This window comes from Bombus vosnesenskii, unplaced genomic scaffold (genome assembly GCF_011952255.1).
Source record: "Bombus vosnesenskii isolate JDL3184/JDL3185 unplaced genomic scaffold, Bvos_JDL3184-5_v1.1 scf7180000013284, whole genome shotgun sequence".
Taxonomy (NCBI): Eukaryota; Metazoa; Arthropoda; class Insecta; order Hymenoptera; family Apidae; genus Bombus; species Bombus vosnesenskii.
In genome coordinates, this window is record NW_022882937.1 from 360,008 (window position 1) to 379,581 (window position 19,574).

The window sequence follows — 19,574 nt, forward strand, 5'->3', positions numbered from 1 at the left end:
TTCGGCACTTGGATCTTCCCGAAGAATAAAGAAGTGAAGCTTGAGATGCTATTATCTATATCGGATATTTACCTATATATTCATTTATGCGACACTGTTTCTCTTCTTATAACACTATATTTTCTCCTTCTTGGGTTTTTTTTTTTTTTTTGCTACAAGTAATTGATAATATTTCCTCATTCTCTATTATATCAAAGACTAACAGTGTCTCGTAATATACGACAAGTTTGATCGTTCTGTGCTTAGCTGACTCAAATAAACGTATTTTTCCTTAGCTGGGACTTTGCAAGCAAAGCACCAACGTCAAACTGGGAACGTCCCACACTCGACTTAATTGAATTTTCGAGCTTGTTCATCGCGCGAGAACATGCTCGAAGGCGAAGGAGAGAGCTTTCAGCGCAGTTCGAAACAATTCGACCGGCCATAAAACTTGGGTGCAACTTCGGTCACTATAAATCCGGGCTCTTAACTGCGTGACGATAAATCACATAACTTATATGAGAAAAAGAGAGAGACAGAGAAAAATACAGAAAGCGTTAGCTAGCGGAAACTGCGAAACTCGCCGCGTAGATCTTTCCCTTCGATTCTCGTCTCGAAGGAAATTCCTACGTAAAGGATCGATCCCCGAACCCGTGGCCTCTTCTTTCACCTCCTTCTCTTCATCCTCCTCTTCCTCCTCCTCCTCCTCCTTCTCCTCTTCCTCTTCCTCTTTCTGTTCGTTTCTGAAAGCGACGCCAGTACCGCGCAAAGGATATTTCTGTGCTGGCAAGACGCGGCCAGTTAAATCAGAATTCAATTTGAACGACGTTCGAGCTGGGAGATCCCCATAGAAGATACGAAATATTCATGGCGAGAATACTTTATCCGTTGTTATTCTTAGGCCGCGGCCACACGGCCTTCCATAAATACATAGCGCCCCGCAACGACCATTCACGGCGTTTCATCGCAGTCTTTCGTCGCTGAACATCATATCTAAAGAAATTTAGAATACTCTGTGATTATTAGACTGTGAATGTTTATGTATCCATGGGAAATTTATAGCTGCAATAATGCATAGAACGCATGTTTCGTGTGATAGGCAAAGATATATAAGACGTTGAAAGCGTAGTGTACTCGTTATATTTCATGGGTTAAATAAATCTCTGCATTTCTTTAATTATGTTGATAAAAATACAAATTTGCGTAAACATCTGCAATCTAATAATCATAATCGGGTATAAAATGCTTGATAATTTTCAAATCATCACCTTTAATCTCTTCGATGTCGCTTTTGCTCTTTGAATGAAAATAAATCAATACTTTTGTGTATCGACTAATCTCTAATTTGCTAAAAGATAATAAGAGCAATGCACGTGTCTGTCCCTAATTTCTTGTCAACAGGTAATATTATATCAGCGATAATATATCAGATCGACGTGATAGACTGCAAAGTATTCTGCCAATCTACAAAAGTTTCTTGGCCCCTCGCGGGTGGAGCAGTGACGCGGCGCGAGCAGCCTGATCGATTTAGCGCCAAATGTCGCCGTGTTTTACACGCGGCAATAATGGTTGAAATCTATGTAGCCAATATTTCACGGGGTCACCCTTTCTCTCCCCGAACGCGTCCCTTGCGCCGCCGTATATGAAACGTTCGCGTACACCAGCGACGCGTAGCCGTGGTTATTGGCTCGCATATGGCCGCTGCTCGATATTTCAAACTACACGGTAAAATGGAGATACGAACGGCCTCGTACCGTCATTGAAACACGTTCCCGAGGAAATTTCGAAAAGTTCCTCGAAATATTTCGAAGATTAAGTACACCGAACCATCAACTTCAAATCGACGACGTGATAGATTATTACGAAGCGAATAATATGTATTTTTCTTATTTGGCATTGAATATGCCGAGATAAATTGGCATGCGAAATAATTTGACCGGGCTTGACCGAATAAAAGGAATTTAAATACCTTACGAGGAAGAGGGTGAGCCCAGGGAGAAGAATGATAGTCCCAGGGGAGAGATACATCCGAGAGCGGCAAGAAAGGATCCTTCCGTAACCGGACAGCGTAATTTACACACTACGAGACTACGTTATACAGTTCACTGACTTCAAAGATTACTTTTTAAAAGGCATTTGTCCGTAATTCCTTTGCGTGCCTCTTAATTTTATCTTTTGTTTGGCTTCAATAACCAATTAACGAGCAAGGAAGGCTATGGTTACAGCGCATACCTGCTTCGAAGAATTGTCGTTCTGATGGATGATATATCGGAAGAACGATGCGTTTGCTCTTATAAAAATTTATATATCGGCCAACCGTAAGTCCGTAACTATGGCATAATCTTCGACATTTCATATGGATATCTATAAAAAGCGTCAACCTTCCTTTGCAAGGAACCTTAACAAGAAAAAATTCATTTATCTTTTCTCCAATTTATGATAGAGTTATGGAACCCCGACACATTTCTTTAATTATTCCAATGATTTATAGATTTTCATAGATCCATTTTAGGGTTCATACCGATTTCCTAGGCGAAAGGATCATCGTTTCGACATGTGTCCACGGTGGGTGCGGTACAACGTTTTAGGGTTCTATCCCTCATTCTTCAAAAACCGGCCAGTGCATATGTCGGCGCAAGAAGCATAATGTTATCAAGCTGTCCGACAGAGAGACGAGCAGCGAAAGAGGACGAAACCCTTGGGGAACCTCGTCCTCGCTTTCGTCCACTTCGTCCTTATTGATATACCGAATAAACACACTTGGCAGCTAGGCGGGATAGCTTTGCGAGGCAAATAGACTCGGAAGGACCGCGCTCTTTGGCCTGTATCCGCTCTTAAAGCCGAGACTACGATCGAAATACCACTCCTATATTGCCTTTCGTCCTTCTTAAATGTCTACAGAAATTTGATAAAATATATCGATGCAAAGATACAATTCTTTGGATCTTCGGGTTTACACTAAAAAATTACCATCGTTCGAAAGCAACGAGTCGTTCTAAACAATAGGATAACAAGGTACGTTTTATCTTTACAACTTGGTATCCTCTGTCACCACTTTTCTCAATTTGAATGCAAAAATTCAAGACGCTCGACGAAATGCTTGCCATTAATATCCGTTTACGTTTACTAAATTTTAGTAAAAACGTGAAAAATATCGAATAATATAAATGTTCGTAAATATAAAAAACGCGAGACGTCGTTCTGTATACACACAGCCTCGAAAACATCCCGACGAGCTAACAAACGACGAACGAAGACGCTAGGTCGTCTCGCGTTACAACCACGCGGCTTTCAACTTTCGACCCTTATCGATCGGTGCCCTTATCGAGCCTCGGCGCACCTTGTCCAGCGGCGGCTCGACGGTAAATAAAGATGGCCGGTTTTTCCCATCAGCTCGCACACACGTATCGCCTGGCTGGACGTTGGTGTGCGCGCCGGCCAGACGGTTTTAAATTCCGCGAGTCAAAGCGATGTTTGACATGGAAATGTTGAACGATGCATTAAACATGCCGCTTCCTCTCTTTTCCACGGAAAAAGAGGAAGAGGATTCAGCCCTGGCTCCCTCCATTGGCTTCCCGTTCGCGGCAACTACCCACAGCGAAAGAGGCCCCCGATCGGGGCCCCCACGCTATTGTTCGAGCAATGTTTATTTAAGCAAACGAAAGAAGCCACCGTTCGAACGCAACGGAGCGAATTCGCCTTCCTCCAGTTCCTCCACTTTGTTGGACCGTCTTCCGGTACGGATCGATAGCGGCGTGATGCGATGCCGCACTTCCAACGCAACGCCTCCGGCAATAATCTACGATTATTCCGCTCTACCTATCTTTTTCCATCGCGGTTTCTAATTAGAGACGAGAATATATGAATATCATAGGGGGAAACGTGGCTAACTTTCCGAGTCTGATATCATTTTATGACTAAAGCACAGTATTTCGATACGACGATGAGAATGAAAGTTCCTCGGTTTTATCCCTCGAAGATGGTTAGAACATAATAATACTCAGCACAAAGTGGAATTATTAGAGAGAGAATTTTTTCTTGGCATAAATGAGAAGATATTTAAACTGTTTTACTGTGCCATTTCTTTTACCATGCCATATGTTTTCCTGTGTAATTTCAGAAGTGTATAAAATTAGACAAATATAGTCTCGGTATGGGATACTAAAGGAATCTAATGACTTATTAAGATTAAATACTTATGAATTTAATTATCTTTGAGAAATGTTGATGTACACGTAAATACCTACTTTGTACTTACTTGCTCGGACAAATTGCGTACTTTCGAAAAGTTTACGATGTAAGAAGATAAAATATACTTTAATAAATTTCGTTAAGTTTGCTGAAAAAACATAGAAACGCTACATAAAGATAATAATAATGGTTATTGTCGATAATTATTGGCACAAGCGGAAACGGGACGAGCATTGCCAATCGAGGCATCGTGATTGGCTGAGCTGCCTGCGAGGGTCGGAAGCGAGCACCTGCGAGGGACAATTTCGATGGACCTTTCCCTAAAAGGAACATCCCCACTCCCATTGTCCGGCAAATGACATCAAGCTTATTGCATTATTTAAAGAGCCCCGCTTTAAGACCGTTTTAAGCCGCTGACCCTCCGGTTTTTCGGAGTGCTGCCACCGTTCTCCATCGAAGTGATTCTTTCTTCTGTGGATCGCGTCGGCATCGATCTTATCGCGTATTTGCAAGCATAAGTTATGTGGATTTGTCCGATCGTTTTACCTAGCACTTAACTGCCTTCTGTTGGTATCTATTCATAGTAAAATTTGTATCTGGATATAGTCACGATATTTACGTAGACGCGTAAAGGTTTTTCTTTCGTCAGAGACATCCTTGTTTTAAATAATAATAATAATTACTTTAATATATCGTTCGCTGTCTTGTTTTACTCTTTAAATCTTAAAATTTCCGTGGAAATTTCAACGTACAACTCTTTAAAGAATGAAATTCCCGGGTGGTTCTATGATATTTTTACGAGAAGATAAAACTATTGATAAAAGAAATATAGTTAACCCACATTAGTACCGAGGCGTGGGGAGCCGACAAATTTTTGCAGAAACTTGGAATTTTCACTTACCAGGAGAAATACCGAGTTTCACGTGCAGACTGCTGGGACTTCTGTGATCGGGAGTGGTTACGGGGGCGGCAATAGGTGGTGACAGGTGGGGGTGTGCCGGTGCTCCGCCACCTGTCGTTGTCGTAGTAGTCGTGGTGGTACAAGGATTTAAGGGTGAGGTCCTCTTGAAAGACTGTTCGGTCCGCCACGCGACCTCGTTATCGCCTATCCAAACTTTACCTGCGAAAGACACACAAAAATTAGCATTAATTTGCTGTCTTAAATATCTCAAACTTTATTTAGTCCCTAATGAAATTGTTTGTCCCTTCAATATTGCTAAATGCGATCGTTACGTCTGGCTATATTAATATACACACTGGTACATATAATGAGTCGAACAACGATTTACGTGTTTGTTAATTCAAGGCAACAACCGCTCGGAAATTATTCTTACAGACAAGTAATACTATCGAGCATCGGGATCAAATTGCAAAAGAAATTTCCCCTCTCGCTGTATTAATATAACGCTGGGGCCTTTGTGTCTGCGCAGAAAATGGCTTCTCCCCCTTCAAGAGTCCACGTAATTAGCAACCCTCCGAATCCCCTATTCCTGCCAGTTTTCCCGGCTTTCCCTCGTTTCCCTTAATTTCTGGGAACAATCCCGGGCTCTGGATGTTGTTCCAGTCTGCAGTGTCTAATTACACCCCGGACATATAACGCTTTCAACATGGACAGTACTCGCTACGAGATATATCGTATTCTCTGAAATTCCAAATTTTCTACTATGCATCCGTTACACGCTTTTTCATTAACACTTCATGTTTGTTTGCACGAAACTTTCACGAGTCGATTGCATTACTTTTTGACATCGGCGAAGTTCTTTTCGTTTATAAATGCACTCTCACTCGTAGGTTATACTCTGTCATATTCAACTATATTCATGGAACAATGTCTATTCAAATGATAAATAAATCAAAATACATAAAACAAAGATATTCAGCTACAGATATTTGTACTTCGAAACGTAGGATAAAATCGAGAATTCATTTTCTATCCCCTGAAAAGAATCTAAGAATCCAAATATTATCGAGATAGTTAGGATTTCCTATCTATAACATACGTGACGAAAGCTGCACGCAAATATAATCCCGCATGCGTGAGACGTGAGTCAGCCCCTTATTTGCTTGATGAATGATTTAGCCTCGATCCGTCTCTCTCCATCGCATCGGTATCTCGCGCCCCTACTCGCTAACGAGGGCGAGAAAGCGAACTTCCCGTGTATTGGTAAATGAGAAAAAGAGATAGAGAAGAAAGGAAGAGAAGAGAGTAGAAACCGAGGTCCATCGTGGCGATTCGAACGACGGAGGGTGGTCGGGACGGCGAGCATTCGCGGAAAGTACTGTGGGAGACACGGAGGAGAGGAAAGAAAGTGTAGCTGGCGCTAACTAAGGGCGTCGGCTAATCAATATCATCAGAGAATGGCCGCTGACCTCGCGCCGACCAGTGAACGCTCCATTCTTCCTCAATTCTTATGCCAACTTCCACGCGAGAAAGGATTGGGATGAATCGAACTTTTCCACTGTTCGACGATCCGTAACGATTTCTCGTGGATTTTCATCGTGTATCGATTTACGTGAATTAGCATGGTGAATACGTTTGCACGTAGAATGGTGCCAGGAAAATAGTGAACAGGCAACAAGCAATACGAAGATAATTATTTAGGATCGATCGGTGTAACCTCGAGCTATATTCATTTTATAATTAATGGTATTAGTAATAATATCGGTAATTGGACGTTCCTTTTTTCTCTGGAACTCCTCGGCGAACGGATGAAAGTATCGAATATTACGCGTAGGCATTCCTTTCTAAATAATATATTATTTTAATTACGGGGCGCGTCGTGAGTTGCACAATAATTGATCGGCTCCGATAATTATCACGTTCCTCCGTGAATCGAAAAAGTCTGATCGCTCGTGAAACATTAGCATAGATTTTCATTAATATATCGTCGGTACTTTAATAACGATTAATTTCGATCGTAATTCCGATGGATGTGAAACTTTCACGCGTATACGTATACATATTTACACGTTTAGATATTAGTGTATCGAGTGTGTATTATTTATAGGAGGGTTTGTTGGCTAGTGGCATGTCTCGAGGCCACGATTCGAACTACGGCATGGAACGACGGTTCCTTTAATCTCGTGGTGTTTGCATGCTCCCCTCCAGCATACGGAGACGAACGGAACCACCCCTCGAGGGCGGCGAAACAAACTTTCGCGTGCGCGCCCTGGAAAATTCAATTACGTTTCTATTCGCGAGAATCGCGCCTCGGTACCTCATGGATCGACTTCACCGTCTTTCTTCATTTTCTAGAAAATCTTACCTATTGTTAATTACTGTACGTAAACGCGCAAGCAGCTTTTAAAAGTATATAGAATTAGTATTACATTTATTATCGACTAAAACACGTTATATTAATTTTAAAAAGCCTCAATTATCGTCGAATTTTATTATTTGCGCGGAAAGTGAACGTATAAACGAAGATCAAACACGAGCTATTACTCGGCAGAGTGAAAGCGTTTCTCGTATGAAGAATTTTATTCGCATCAATTAACGAACGTCATGTTCATTTATCACAATAAAGAACTATCCGAAACACTAAACTCTACTTTATATATCCTCAAAATAGACTCTGAAAATCTCAGCGAGCCATGAGCAGTGCGCATAAACAGAGCCATCTATTTGGCGATCGGTGATATCCCGTAGACTGTAGGGTGGTTTCACCCTCTAAATTCCCCTCGTTCATTCGTCCAGCAGGCGCGAACTCCATTCACGGGTTTATCACTGTCCAGATAACAACGATTTACCTATGGACTCGTACGAATATCGAGGGTCCAACAGGAACAGGAAGAAACGAGAGATCGAAGAAGAGGAGGAATAGACGAGGAGGGGTGAGAGACGGTCAGCCACCTTGCATTCAGAAGTATTTCACTTTAACGGCCCTCCGGGGGATTGGCTGACCCTGCTCGAAGACCCTTCACCGTTTCAGCATAATGGACCTCTACATTACTTATTCGTCCTGGCCAATGTCCTGCCAGAAGCGACCGCTACTCGTTTCCACCTCCTTCCATTTCCGTGTACGATTAATCGCCAACTGGATCCACGTTCTTCCTGTCCTCGCCATCTTGCGTGGACAATGGGTAAAAGGGTGATAAGAAAAGAAGAATGTAATTAGAAAATTTATGAAGCTGGTAGCAACACATTTTGATTCCAAAATTGAAGGAACTATGCGCTGATATTCTCGTATGTTCAATAACTTTTGAAGATGTAAGAAAATGTATACGTAAGATTGGAAAATAAATGCGAGGTTTTACAGAATCATTTATACAAAATCATATTTTTACGGCCGAAGATAAAGAAATGTAATCTAAGCGAAAATGTACATCTGCTTTGAGTAATTTGTATACTTTCGTAATTATATATGCAAATTTTTCATAAATTCGTTAAAAACCGATACTATTATGACTAATTCGGTGTTCGGTCCAACAATACCATTTTATTACGACGTGTCGAGATTATACTAAATAACTCGCTATTTTTTTCTACTATTCCATATTACAAAGACCAATCCAATCCACGAGGAACAATCCTTGCGTGCAGAACAATCCAGTACGACCGCCCCCTCCCCCAAATTATCTCCGGAATGCCCCAACACAATCATCGATGCCATACGTAAAACCTACAGACGAGACTGAAATTCCTTTAAAAATCATCTGTACCCTTTCTGTTAAACCAATCTCGATTCCATTCGTTCTTCGTTGAATTCCTCGCGTAGCGGGGATCCGGACTTCCGGTTCGCAGGGTCCTGTGCGACATTAGCGGCGTCACGTAGCGCGCAATTTCACTGAACGCATCTCGGAATCGTGCAGGTGGACGTGAAATTTCGTCGATCGAACGAAACGTCGCGGGGCGAGGCCCTCGGGCAATCTGGTTTGCCGCGGTACTCGAAAGAATTGAAAATTCCTGCTCGTCCAAGGGTTGAAGAGGTCGGCCAACGGGGATGCAGGAGAAAAGGGAAGTCCGGAAGGGGCCAGAGGGGGTGGCAGCGGACGCGGATAAAGCGTTCGATATAAGATTAATAGCGGAGGCCGCTGGCCGAGCCTGTGCACGTCGACGAAGAGGGTGGCCCGCCTATATAGACGACGGTGATTCCTCTTTGAAGGTGGAATCGTGGGCAGTGACCAAATTGAATCCTGCTTAGGACAGGAGCTGCGACGGAGGACTCAGCCCTCGGGCACTTTCTCCAATAAATAAATTGCTCCACGTTGCGGTCGATTCGCGCTCGCGTGGAACCTGAATTAAAATCGCACCGCGCCGCGTGGATCACGATGACTGGATTCCTTTGTGCGTGCTTATATATAGGAATAAACTAGGCTTATTTTGGGTCGGGCAGATACTTTAATCAAACTAAACGATTTGTCTTGTAATTGGTCAAATTCGACGGTAAACAATTTTCGAGCGATGATCGATGATCGGTCGATCGATCTGCGTTCGAGTCTAGTGACAATTATCTGGCCGTCGAAGTGTACCGAAATACAATGTACTATTTATGACACGGTACTGTAGATAAAAGACTGAAACTTTTGCATATTATCTTAACTCGATGGAGATATAGTAAATACGATTCTATGGAATTAATTAAATCGAGATATTCATCGATTAATTCCGTCGGTGTTTGCAATTTCTTAGATAGAGTACAAAGTCCAACTTTTCTTAATACCAAATTGTAATACAAAACAATAAAAATCACGTGTATGATTGGTGGTCTAACCGACCAGCGACGTGACTCCGTAAATACAGCTGTGTTTCTTGTTCATTGTCCATGTCATGATTACAGGCAAATTGGACGTGTGAAAAGATTGCTTCGTATATCGCGCGATAATCAAATTTCTCCACCTGTCGTCGTCTCCGTCGATAAGCAGCATCGGCCACGTGCCGGACTAAAACCCCGATAAAGGGGTCACTAAGGTGCTGTAGAAGCATCAGGGAAGATAACGAACGAGCATCTACGTGGAAACTTCGCGACGCACGCGTCTTGGAATCCTTTCTCGATGCACGTGTGAACGACCTTTAATCGGTCGATGCTTTTTCTTCGTAGGGTCTCGGCTAAGAACCAACAAGGCTGTTGTCGTCCCCAAAACGCAAACGATATCTCGAATCGTCGATTGTTCGTTCTTTCGTAATTTCAATAATGGAGACACGCAGCATTCCGAACGATCAAAGATAAACGCGTCGGTCGATCGCGTCACGTACGCACGTTCGAGACGCGCAATCGCGATCGAAATCGTCGCGCCGTTCGCCGTACGTGGTATGAAAATTTTAACTAGAAAATAAGAAACAAGGCTGAAGAAGCAACGTTGCGTTGAACTGTTATCATTATCTCTAGAGTATCGGATTTCGCAAGGCAGTCAAAATATCTCGAGATATCGTACACGCGTTTATCGCGTTAATTGTTTCTTTATTCAAACGAAATTACCGAACGAAGCAGTAGGAAGAAGATGGATCGTCGATGAGACGGTGCACTGGAGGAGGAACGGATTGGATAGAACGAGGAAGATCGTAATAGCGATGGTAACCGAGGCGACGAGGGGATTTAACTTTTCCCTTTTTATCGATAACGATGTAAGCTAATTGCATCGAGGTAATTAAATTACTTCGAGAGATTCATTAGGATAACGCATTATAGTGGAAAATTTATGCTGTTTACTCTGGAACTAATAACGTGGCTTTATCTAGAAAAAGTATCCGATTATCAAGCGTTACAACTTACGTCAGATAATGATACTAATACGCGCGCGCCGCTTTTACAGGTTTATTAGAAAACGTAAAGAATAAAAAAGGACGCACGAGCGAGCGATCTCGCGCGCGAAAATATGCTCGATATTTTACTATCGACATCGCGACGATACTTATATTTCAAAATAGCGACCGATAATATTTCGATTACGATCGAAGCTACGATCGTTCCGACATACGGCGTCAATCTCCATATAGAACGAAATTCTCTTCGTAATACATGCCTGTCGACTATTCCAAATAAAACTATAATACGGAAATCGTATTAGCTCGAATTAATTCTTCCACGTCATCTCCATATCGTGCAAAGATACCGTGTCCCCTTCTCCGCCGAAGAATGCGAAAAAGGGAGCTCATTTCGGCCGCAGGAGAAAGACAAAGGATCGGCATTCATCGCCAGAGAACGGTTTCCCTATTTCTTGCTGGTTGCCCTTGTCAGACCGGCGATCGATAAAGCCAACCCCCTCTCGCCACTTCTAGCTACCTTAACGCTCGTCCACCCCTTATGTACACTTTTCCGTGCGTCCACGAAAACGCTTTGAGCCTCGAAACGCACTTTCCTTCTTTGTCCATAACCTGCCTTCTACGTTCGCCGCGGTCTCCTCCGCGATTCCATGGTGCAACTCGTCGAACGAACGAGTCTCCTCGGCGTAGAAGAATTTGCAAGGCTGATATTGTCTAACGAGCCGCTCGAATTCCTTCCTATTCGTGGAATGGAATGGAATCGCGCGAAACGAATAGGAATTATTCGAATATTTCAATAATTCAACAGCGTAATCGGTGTGTTCGTACGAGGATCGCCATTATGTAAATACAGGCTACCTGAGCGTCGACCAATAAAAAACGTGAATAATAAAGAGACGGGCCGATCGGTGGGGGTAGGCCAGAGGGGATCAAACAGAGAAGCAAGGGTTGTGAGCGCAAGCGCGAAACCGCCCTCCGCGGACGGACTGTCGAGATACCACCCTTCGACATAACTCCTTTCGATCGACACCTAGCCAATCTGCATGAAACCTGCGGCTCCTCGACGCCATTTTGCCTCCGCTTTAAAACGAAAGGGGAGGTACCTCGCGCAACCCCTTCTCGATTTCTCCCCTTCGGTGTATCAACTAGAACACTCAACGTGGTAAAAGTAACGATTTCAAACTCTCTGCTAACCGTAGATACATTGCAGAATCGAGTGTTGAGGTTAGGACGACAACGTTACCCGCTGTGTCTAGCTCTCCAGCGGACGATGCAGGGGATACGTTCGATTCTCTTGTGAGTACAGCTGAATGTTTATGCCTGCGGCTGGTGGTCGACGTACCGTGTCGAGCATCCCTATCGAGGTTCGAATGTTACCAATACCAAAGTGGAGAAGTACGATTTCAGAGAACTAGCATACGCCCCTTTTGTGTTTATAGACAGAGAAGAAGATAATCAGTGAAGAAGATATACTAATTTAATATCACGCAGGAAATAGGAATTTCAAGATTAATTTCTTGTGATCACACTGGAAGAGAGTAAACGATCGTGATGAAGGAAACTGTGAAGGACAGGGTTCAAACAGGAGCAAACATTTTCCATTAAGATCAAAGATACTCCACCGAACCAGGATACACTCGAGACCAAAATCCACGCTGGTAATACCAGCGTCGCAACATCAAAGGGGTGTAAAACGAGGGAAGGGATGGTGACGAGAAAGAGGAAGAGGGGAGAGGAGGAGAGAGAGAGAGAGAGAGAAAAGGGAGCCGATTTTAAAATCACAATGGCAGACACACGTCCACGACGTATGAACCATCCGCCCTTCCCCGTCCCAAAAAGCCGGCTGGGTCCGTCTGTTCGTTCCCTGTCGAAGCATCTGCGTCTATTCCGGGCCTAAACGCTTCTTCCTACGTACCAACGCACACAACTATATGGATTTGGTGTACGTGAGGCGTCGCACAAATAGGCGAACGCGTACGAAAAGGTGCGTGGCACGGACCTAGCACGCGTTTCGAAGGATTCTGCAGGAATACAATCACTGCCGGCACCTCGCGATCTAGGGAGGGGATAGAAGGGAAGACACCCCTTCCTCAAACATTTTAAACTTTTTTTTTCCAGCTCCTTCCCCCTGTTACGAGGCTACGCTAACGATGCACGACTTTCAGTCGAAAAGGGTCGCAATGGGGTGGCCCTGCCGCTCTGTCTGCCGCTACGCGATTTTCTATTTTTTATTCGATCCTCCCTTATGGACAGATTCGTGAATTTCCGAAATTGACTTCTGTTTGGTTTGGCGAAAAAAAAGGTAAGATAATCTAAGTATCGTAACGAGTGCTATACTTTATATATCTCGTTTACTTTTGTGTATTTTTGCAATTTTAAATTTTCTACAAATATATAGACATCCAAACTACGGTTATAATAGGAAAAAGCCTCATTACAATGCAGTTTTGAATTGACATACTGAAAGTATACCAAAACTGCTCTTTCTATGTCCACGTACACCAAATGTTGTGCATTGGCCTCAGAAACTTTCGATTTCTATTCACGATAATATTCGCAGATGATACGACTAGCGTGGATAACCAAGAAACACACGCTCCTCGACAAAATTCTCCTCGCTACGTATCGCTACTCTATCAAGAATATCAACATCATGCAACCACAAAACCGCAAAAAAATCGTTCTACCATCGCGCATTCCATCGTCTCCGTGCTTGCCTCGTTTCACGGCAAGAGGACGCATAATCGAGTTTCTAGAAAATCGCGGCCGTTTAGCGATCCGCTAATTAATTGGCATTCACGAGCCAGAGGATGCTCCCACACGATGGCGTAGGAAATAGTGTTGCAAGTAAAAGGAAGAGAGACGATATACTACCGTTCAATTATGATAATTCCCGCGTGGTGGGCCGGTCGATTTACATTCACCGCGAAACTCAGGAACTCATACGCGCGTTTTATATCGGCACCGTTCCGCGAACGCGAGCAGACTGCGGCGACGATGATCGAATTCGCGATGCATTTATGCGAGTTCCACGGCGCGGATGCACGTGGGAACTGACGATAAGGCGGGCGGCGAACGGCTTATTAAATTTCTGCTGGCTTCCTCGGCCAATCGCCGGCGATCATCTCGTACCTCCCAGTTTCTCTTTTTCACTTACTACATAATTAATCTACCGCGGTGGTCGCGCGCACACCTCGCACTTCGTTATTTTTCCGTCGACGTTTATCCCGCGCTCTTATTCGTCTCGCGAGCAGACCTATTCATCAACCTCGTCCAGCTACGTGTTCGATCGTTCTCACGGTGTCGATGATCGCGTGGGTGCTGTCGGATATGAATTCCTTTGGTTCTGGACCAAATCATTTGATTCAGGTTAAGTGTTTGTGGATGCGTCATAGATATTTAGCATAGACGAAAGCCTACATAGGATGTTGATTATTAAATACTAATTTTATATTGATAAGCGTAAATATTGCTAGCATTGATTGTTGCAATCATCGAACTTCCGAAAGAAAATTCACCGTTACGCGATATGCAAAAATGTGTACAATATTCAGAGTAAATTATTCATTAGAGTGAAACTCGCGAACGTACGAATTTACATACGTATTGGCAATCTAATCACAGTAGAAATTCGTGCGAGTTTCTGCGTTACTATCTCCACGTATTTCACGTATCTACATATCTACGTATATTCTAAAAAAAAGTCTCGAACGATATATCTAAATCGATAAATCAATCACGTACTACAACAACTTTAAACAGAATGCAGGAATTAAAATCGCGCGAAAGATTGCGATTATTAATAGAATTTACAGAAATTAAAATTCCCTGGAATCGTAAGAGCAATTTTCCACGGCACACTGATCACCCTTCGATCGCCAAGATATCGGTGAAAAAATAATACGCAATATCTCGCGTGGCTCGTCACGGGAATGGTCGGGCGTGCAATTATACGCAAACTTTGACGGGAGCTGCTCGCAATGATTATATGTCTTTATTTAGATTAATCACCGGTCCCCCGCGCGATGCAGCTGTGCATAACAGCGACGCTCCTTAAAGGATGAATTAAACCATCAACGAACGAGGGACCAGGTTAGACAAGCATTACGCCGCTGCTTGGCTCGTCCACGGATCCGTGAATAAGAAACGAGAAAGGGACTGAAACGTGGCAGAAAATCATTTCCTATTCAGCCACCCGATGCTTTTCTAGCCTTTTACTTTCTGCACGTAAACGTTGCTATCGCATCTTATTTCATCGGGTACCTTCACGCCATGGGTTAATTAAAACGTTATTATTCGTTGCTATTTTCGCATAGCGTTTCGCTTTTCATACGGCTCTGTCTTCCTCGTTGGAAACCAACGAACACGAGAACTAGGGAAACTCGAAATGGTATTCACATTCAAATTGCATAGGAGTTAATAACCTTGTTATAGTCGTGTAGTTGAACGAGAACGTCATGGACAATGGCGATTCCCATATCGTTGAACGACACGATGAAAGGGATACGGAAGATTTACAATCATTGGAATAAATCACGAAGACAATGAGACAAGAATAATGTTCCGGGAATACGTTGAATAATATTCAACTTCTCCACTTCGATTTCTGCCGGTCAGCGTGTCATCGAGTAGAGCGATTCGTTGATAGTATTTGTGGTAGTAGTTTAATACTTGATTAATCCTCTTTGACACAGTTATTAAACAATTTCTTAAGTTCAAGGAGTATATGAAAGAACTCCTATAACTCCTAATATAACTTGTTCCAACGTTACGCTCAAATCTATTTTACAACGTTAGTAATCCTTCAGCTTGTTGAAACGGTGAGATTAGAACGTAAAAGTTCAAAGACCCTGTCCGGGTTAAACTTTATTCCTTTGTTCGAAGACAGGTTTGTCAAACCATATCCAACCATAGATATTTAACGCACATAATTCAAACCTCAAACGATCGATACGAATCGACGTGTGGAGTTCAACGTGATCCGGTGTTCAGAAGTCGCAGCTACTCGATATAACCGGCAGGCCAGATGGAGCACATACGAATGAAAAGGGGCAAGAACTGGAGAAAGAAGAGGAAGAAGAAGCGGTAGAAGAAGGGGAGAAATAAGACGCGGGTACAAGGAATAAAAGAGAAGAAAAAAGCAGAAAGAAACGAACAGATCCTTAAAGCAAACTGCCCGCCTCGAAGCTTGGTTCAGCTGGGCCTGGAGGGGTGAATTCGTCGCCCGATAACCCGATTGGCTGGCATCGCCGCCAATGCAACCGCGCTGTCCGCGAATGCAATCGGCTGATGCAGTTCTGCGTGGATGCGTGGACGAGTGCGTGCACCGGCTCCTGGTGCATGCGTAATGTGTCTCGCGTTCGTGCTACTGCTCGTACAAACTTTGATCCGTGAGTGACACGGAGCAAGGTTTGAGCAGGCAATATTCGAACAGTCGAAACACGAAGAAATCTATCCGGAAAAAAATCACTGTCGTGGGAGAAATTTCGATAAGTGAGTATTCAGAGGCGTGATTTTGCATGAAACTGTAGAGAGAATTAAAGTAAGAGGAAAGTTTGGGTAGGAAAAATTACATTCGTCGCTGATACAGAGAAATTACGATCTATACGAAGAAACTTCGACCAGTGATCATTTAGAATCATGAATCCATACGAAATTACTATCTGTTTAAGCAGATTTTGATTCGTAGAGATAGAAACGCTGGAATCCACGCGAAATAAAAATTATAATCGTTAGATGCGAGATGGGCCTGAAGTTATTTTTCACTTTGAAGAGGTTCGATTTCTAGGCGTACGATAAATGTGAATTTTCACCAGATCTCTAACATAAAATTCACACGATTGATAGATTGTTTAGGGCGTGTCTACGAGCAGAGGAAAATTCAACGTACAGTCGCGATTAGTCCAGTTACTCGTTCGAACGGACAAACGAGTCTATCCAGAGCGTAGGTGCACCCAGGGATTTGCGCTCGGGCGCACGAACGTGAGTAGAGACGCTGGTGTTCGCGTGTGTGCGAGAAACCCCGTAGGACAGGGACAAAAACTAGTAGGTCCGCGGACCGGTCGCCCGTATTGCCATTGCGGGCTGCTTCTCTGCCGACGCGACTCCTCTTGATCGTTCTGTTGCGCTTCTGCAACGACGGAAGAGGGGGAGGTAATGCCGGACGATCGAGGGAGGACTTTTCTCACGGAGCGACGGAGAGAAAGAAGAAGCTGCCTCTGGAACGACAAGCGGACGCCGCTCCACGGAATCGTTCCTCCGATCGTGAGTATGCCTCGCATCGTTTCGGCCTTCTCTTCGACTGGCAACGCGTCTTTCGTTTCGTTCTTCTCGAATCGATCGACCGCTACTTACACTTTGTCCGGTTCTATAGAAAATCGAATTAAGCTGGAAATTTGCATCGAGTCTTTCTCTCCGATTTACTTTCTTTATACTTCTATTTGTACTTCTGCAATATATTCTGTATAGTTTTTATAGAAATCTGAATCGTCCTGAAAATTCTCATTGCTTCTGGTCGTTTCGTTTCTATTTTATTTCGATAGATTTTTGTTCTTCGGATCAGCGTGAAGATGATTTCGTTCGAGGTCTGTTGAGGTAACGATTGTACAAATTGCGATATTTTAAATTCGAGTGAATACAGGTGTTGCTTGCGTGCTTCGTTAGATACGAATGAATGTATCGCATTAAAATAATGATGAGTAGAGGACCGACGAATAGAGCAAACTTCAACAATGAAACCGAGCTCGCTAGGATTTGCTTCACACCGTTAATTACCATCGAGCAGCAGAAATTTTCGACACGCGATCTTTTTGTCGTCCTGCACGAAGGTAATTGGCGTGACGACGCGTTATGTCACGAAAAATAAATAAACGCTTGCCAGATTTCCCCTTGCATCTAGCCTTGCTTCATAATCAACGTGAAACTTATCTACGTTCGTCGTAAAGGCTCCTAACTCATAAAGACTGAAACAACGTCGAGGTTACAACTTAACTCGTTCCAACGTGAAACACCTAACTTGTCGGAACGATCTAACGTCTTATCAGGCATTCCTTCGTCGGTATCTTTGATAAAGCGGTTCCTACTCGACCCAGAAAACGGTTCGTTTAACGCCGTTCCCGAAATACCACCGAGCACCTGAAGTTGAATTCTGAAGAGGTGTTCGGCGTAATTTGTAATCTATGTATCGGCTCTTACAATGGACGATACGATAAACTGGTTGTACGTGTGCGTTTGAAAACGATAACGGTGCGTCGAGGGCGCACCTCCGTTTTACATGTTTTAACAGTCAATAAGATTATCTGAGGTGAGTAATGTCGAATAAATCAAACAGCGAAGCGCGGGTAAACTTCTCGCGTATCGATAACCTCGACGAACGAGCCGTAGACGTGGAAAACGCGCGCTGCCTTCATAACCTGGCCCGATTGCTGTTTGCTCTGCTTTCGAAACGACGGTTATTATACTAGAGGTAAGTAGGAATCGAATCTTCCAGCGACTGCAACACAGTTACAGAAGAGAATATGACTCGAAAGAATAAAGAATTTATATCTCTGATTTTGTTAGAATTATATATACGCGCGTAGTTCTGTTCCTTATATGAACTTGTATGACTCATATATGAAAGCTTTGAAATTTGTATTTCTGCATTCGAGTTCTTTTATTTAAATGTTTTCTAATTTAAAAGTTTCAACTGTAAACGTTCAAATACATAATAGATAGGAACGATTCGAAAGTATTAATTTCATTTTAATTCGAGATAGGGAATAAAGAGTGGAATTACAGACCAATTAAGCAAACGTCAATTAGTTTCGCCGTTGAGTTTTGTTCGTTAACTGAATTTCCTTGACGTATCTATAATTCCAACGTTCAATTCTAACTCGTTGATGGGTTTCGTAATCCCTTAATCGGTATACGATCGTTTAATAGCCTTATCTGACCGCGCTGATCGACGAATCCTCGAATTTCAATCGTATTACTAATTCCATCGTATACCGAGGCATCGCTGAAAACCGCGATCGGTTGATATCGATCGATTTTCCAACCGAGCCTCGCCCTCCCCCCCACCCGAATAGTTCGTCTCTTTGTCGCGATTCTTGATGCCAGATGAATATCGCGTCGCTTCCTTTTTTGCCTTCTATTCTTCACGCGTGGGTATACACCGACTAATCGAAGGGTGGTTTCACCGGTCGAAAGTTTTGTTCGCCGATCGCCACGCCGGAACAATGGGAACACGAGAAGAAGCATCTCTGGGGAGGTCGGCGGTTCCCACCTGACCAAAAATCGGATATTTCTTATTTCAACTTGCCAACAGTCTTTTGGAGATCCCCGCTTTATTTACGGTACTTTTCCTTGCTCCGTAGCAATTTATATTCGATGTTGGTTGTGTAATTCTTGTTTGTATTACGTCGACGCATACCAAATGTCGTTTTTTAAAGCAAAGTTTCAAACACGACACTGTCGGAGAAACGACATTTCGTACGCATTATGAGTTTAACGAAGTAAATTTTAAATAAGTTACATTTATTGGGATAAGAAACTTACAGATCTTAACAACTTATACTTAGAAATATTGTAATTTGAGGAATAGAACGATCTTTTTACGATTTCTTTACGAATCGCTGGAACAATCTTGGCCCTAACCTGGAAACTTATACGTGTCAAATCAAATCAACCTTTTTCGGAAGATCTTTTTTTATTGTGATTT

The 19,574-nt window shown here is 43.1% G+C and overlaps 1 protein-coding gene across 2 annotated transcripts in view; it reads right to left on the minus strand.

Moving 5' to 3' along the window:
- Positions 1 to 19,574, minus strand: part of LOC117232092 (POU domain, class 2, transcription factor 2-like) — a 122,574-nt gene that overhangs the window by 51,990 nt on the left and 51,010 nt on the right. For both annotated transcript variants that reach the window (XM_033491248.1, XM_033491247.1), the window contains one exon: positions 5,072 to 5,290. In XM_033491248.1, the coding sequence (XP_033347139.1) occupies positions 5,072 to 5,290 (219 nt within the window). The remainder of the gene's footprint in view (positions 1 to 5,071; positions 5,291 to 19,574) is intronic.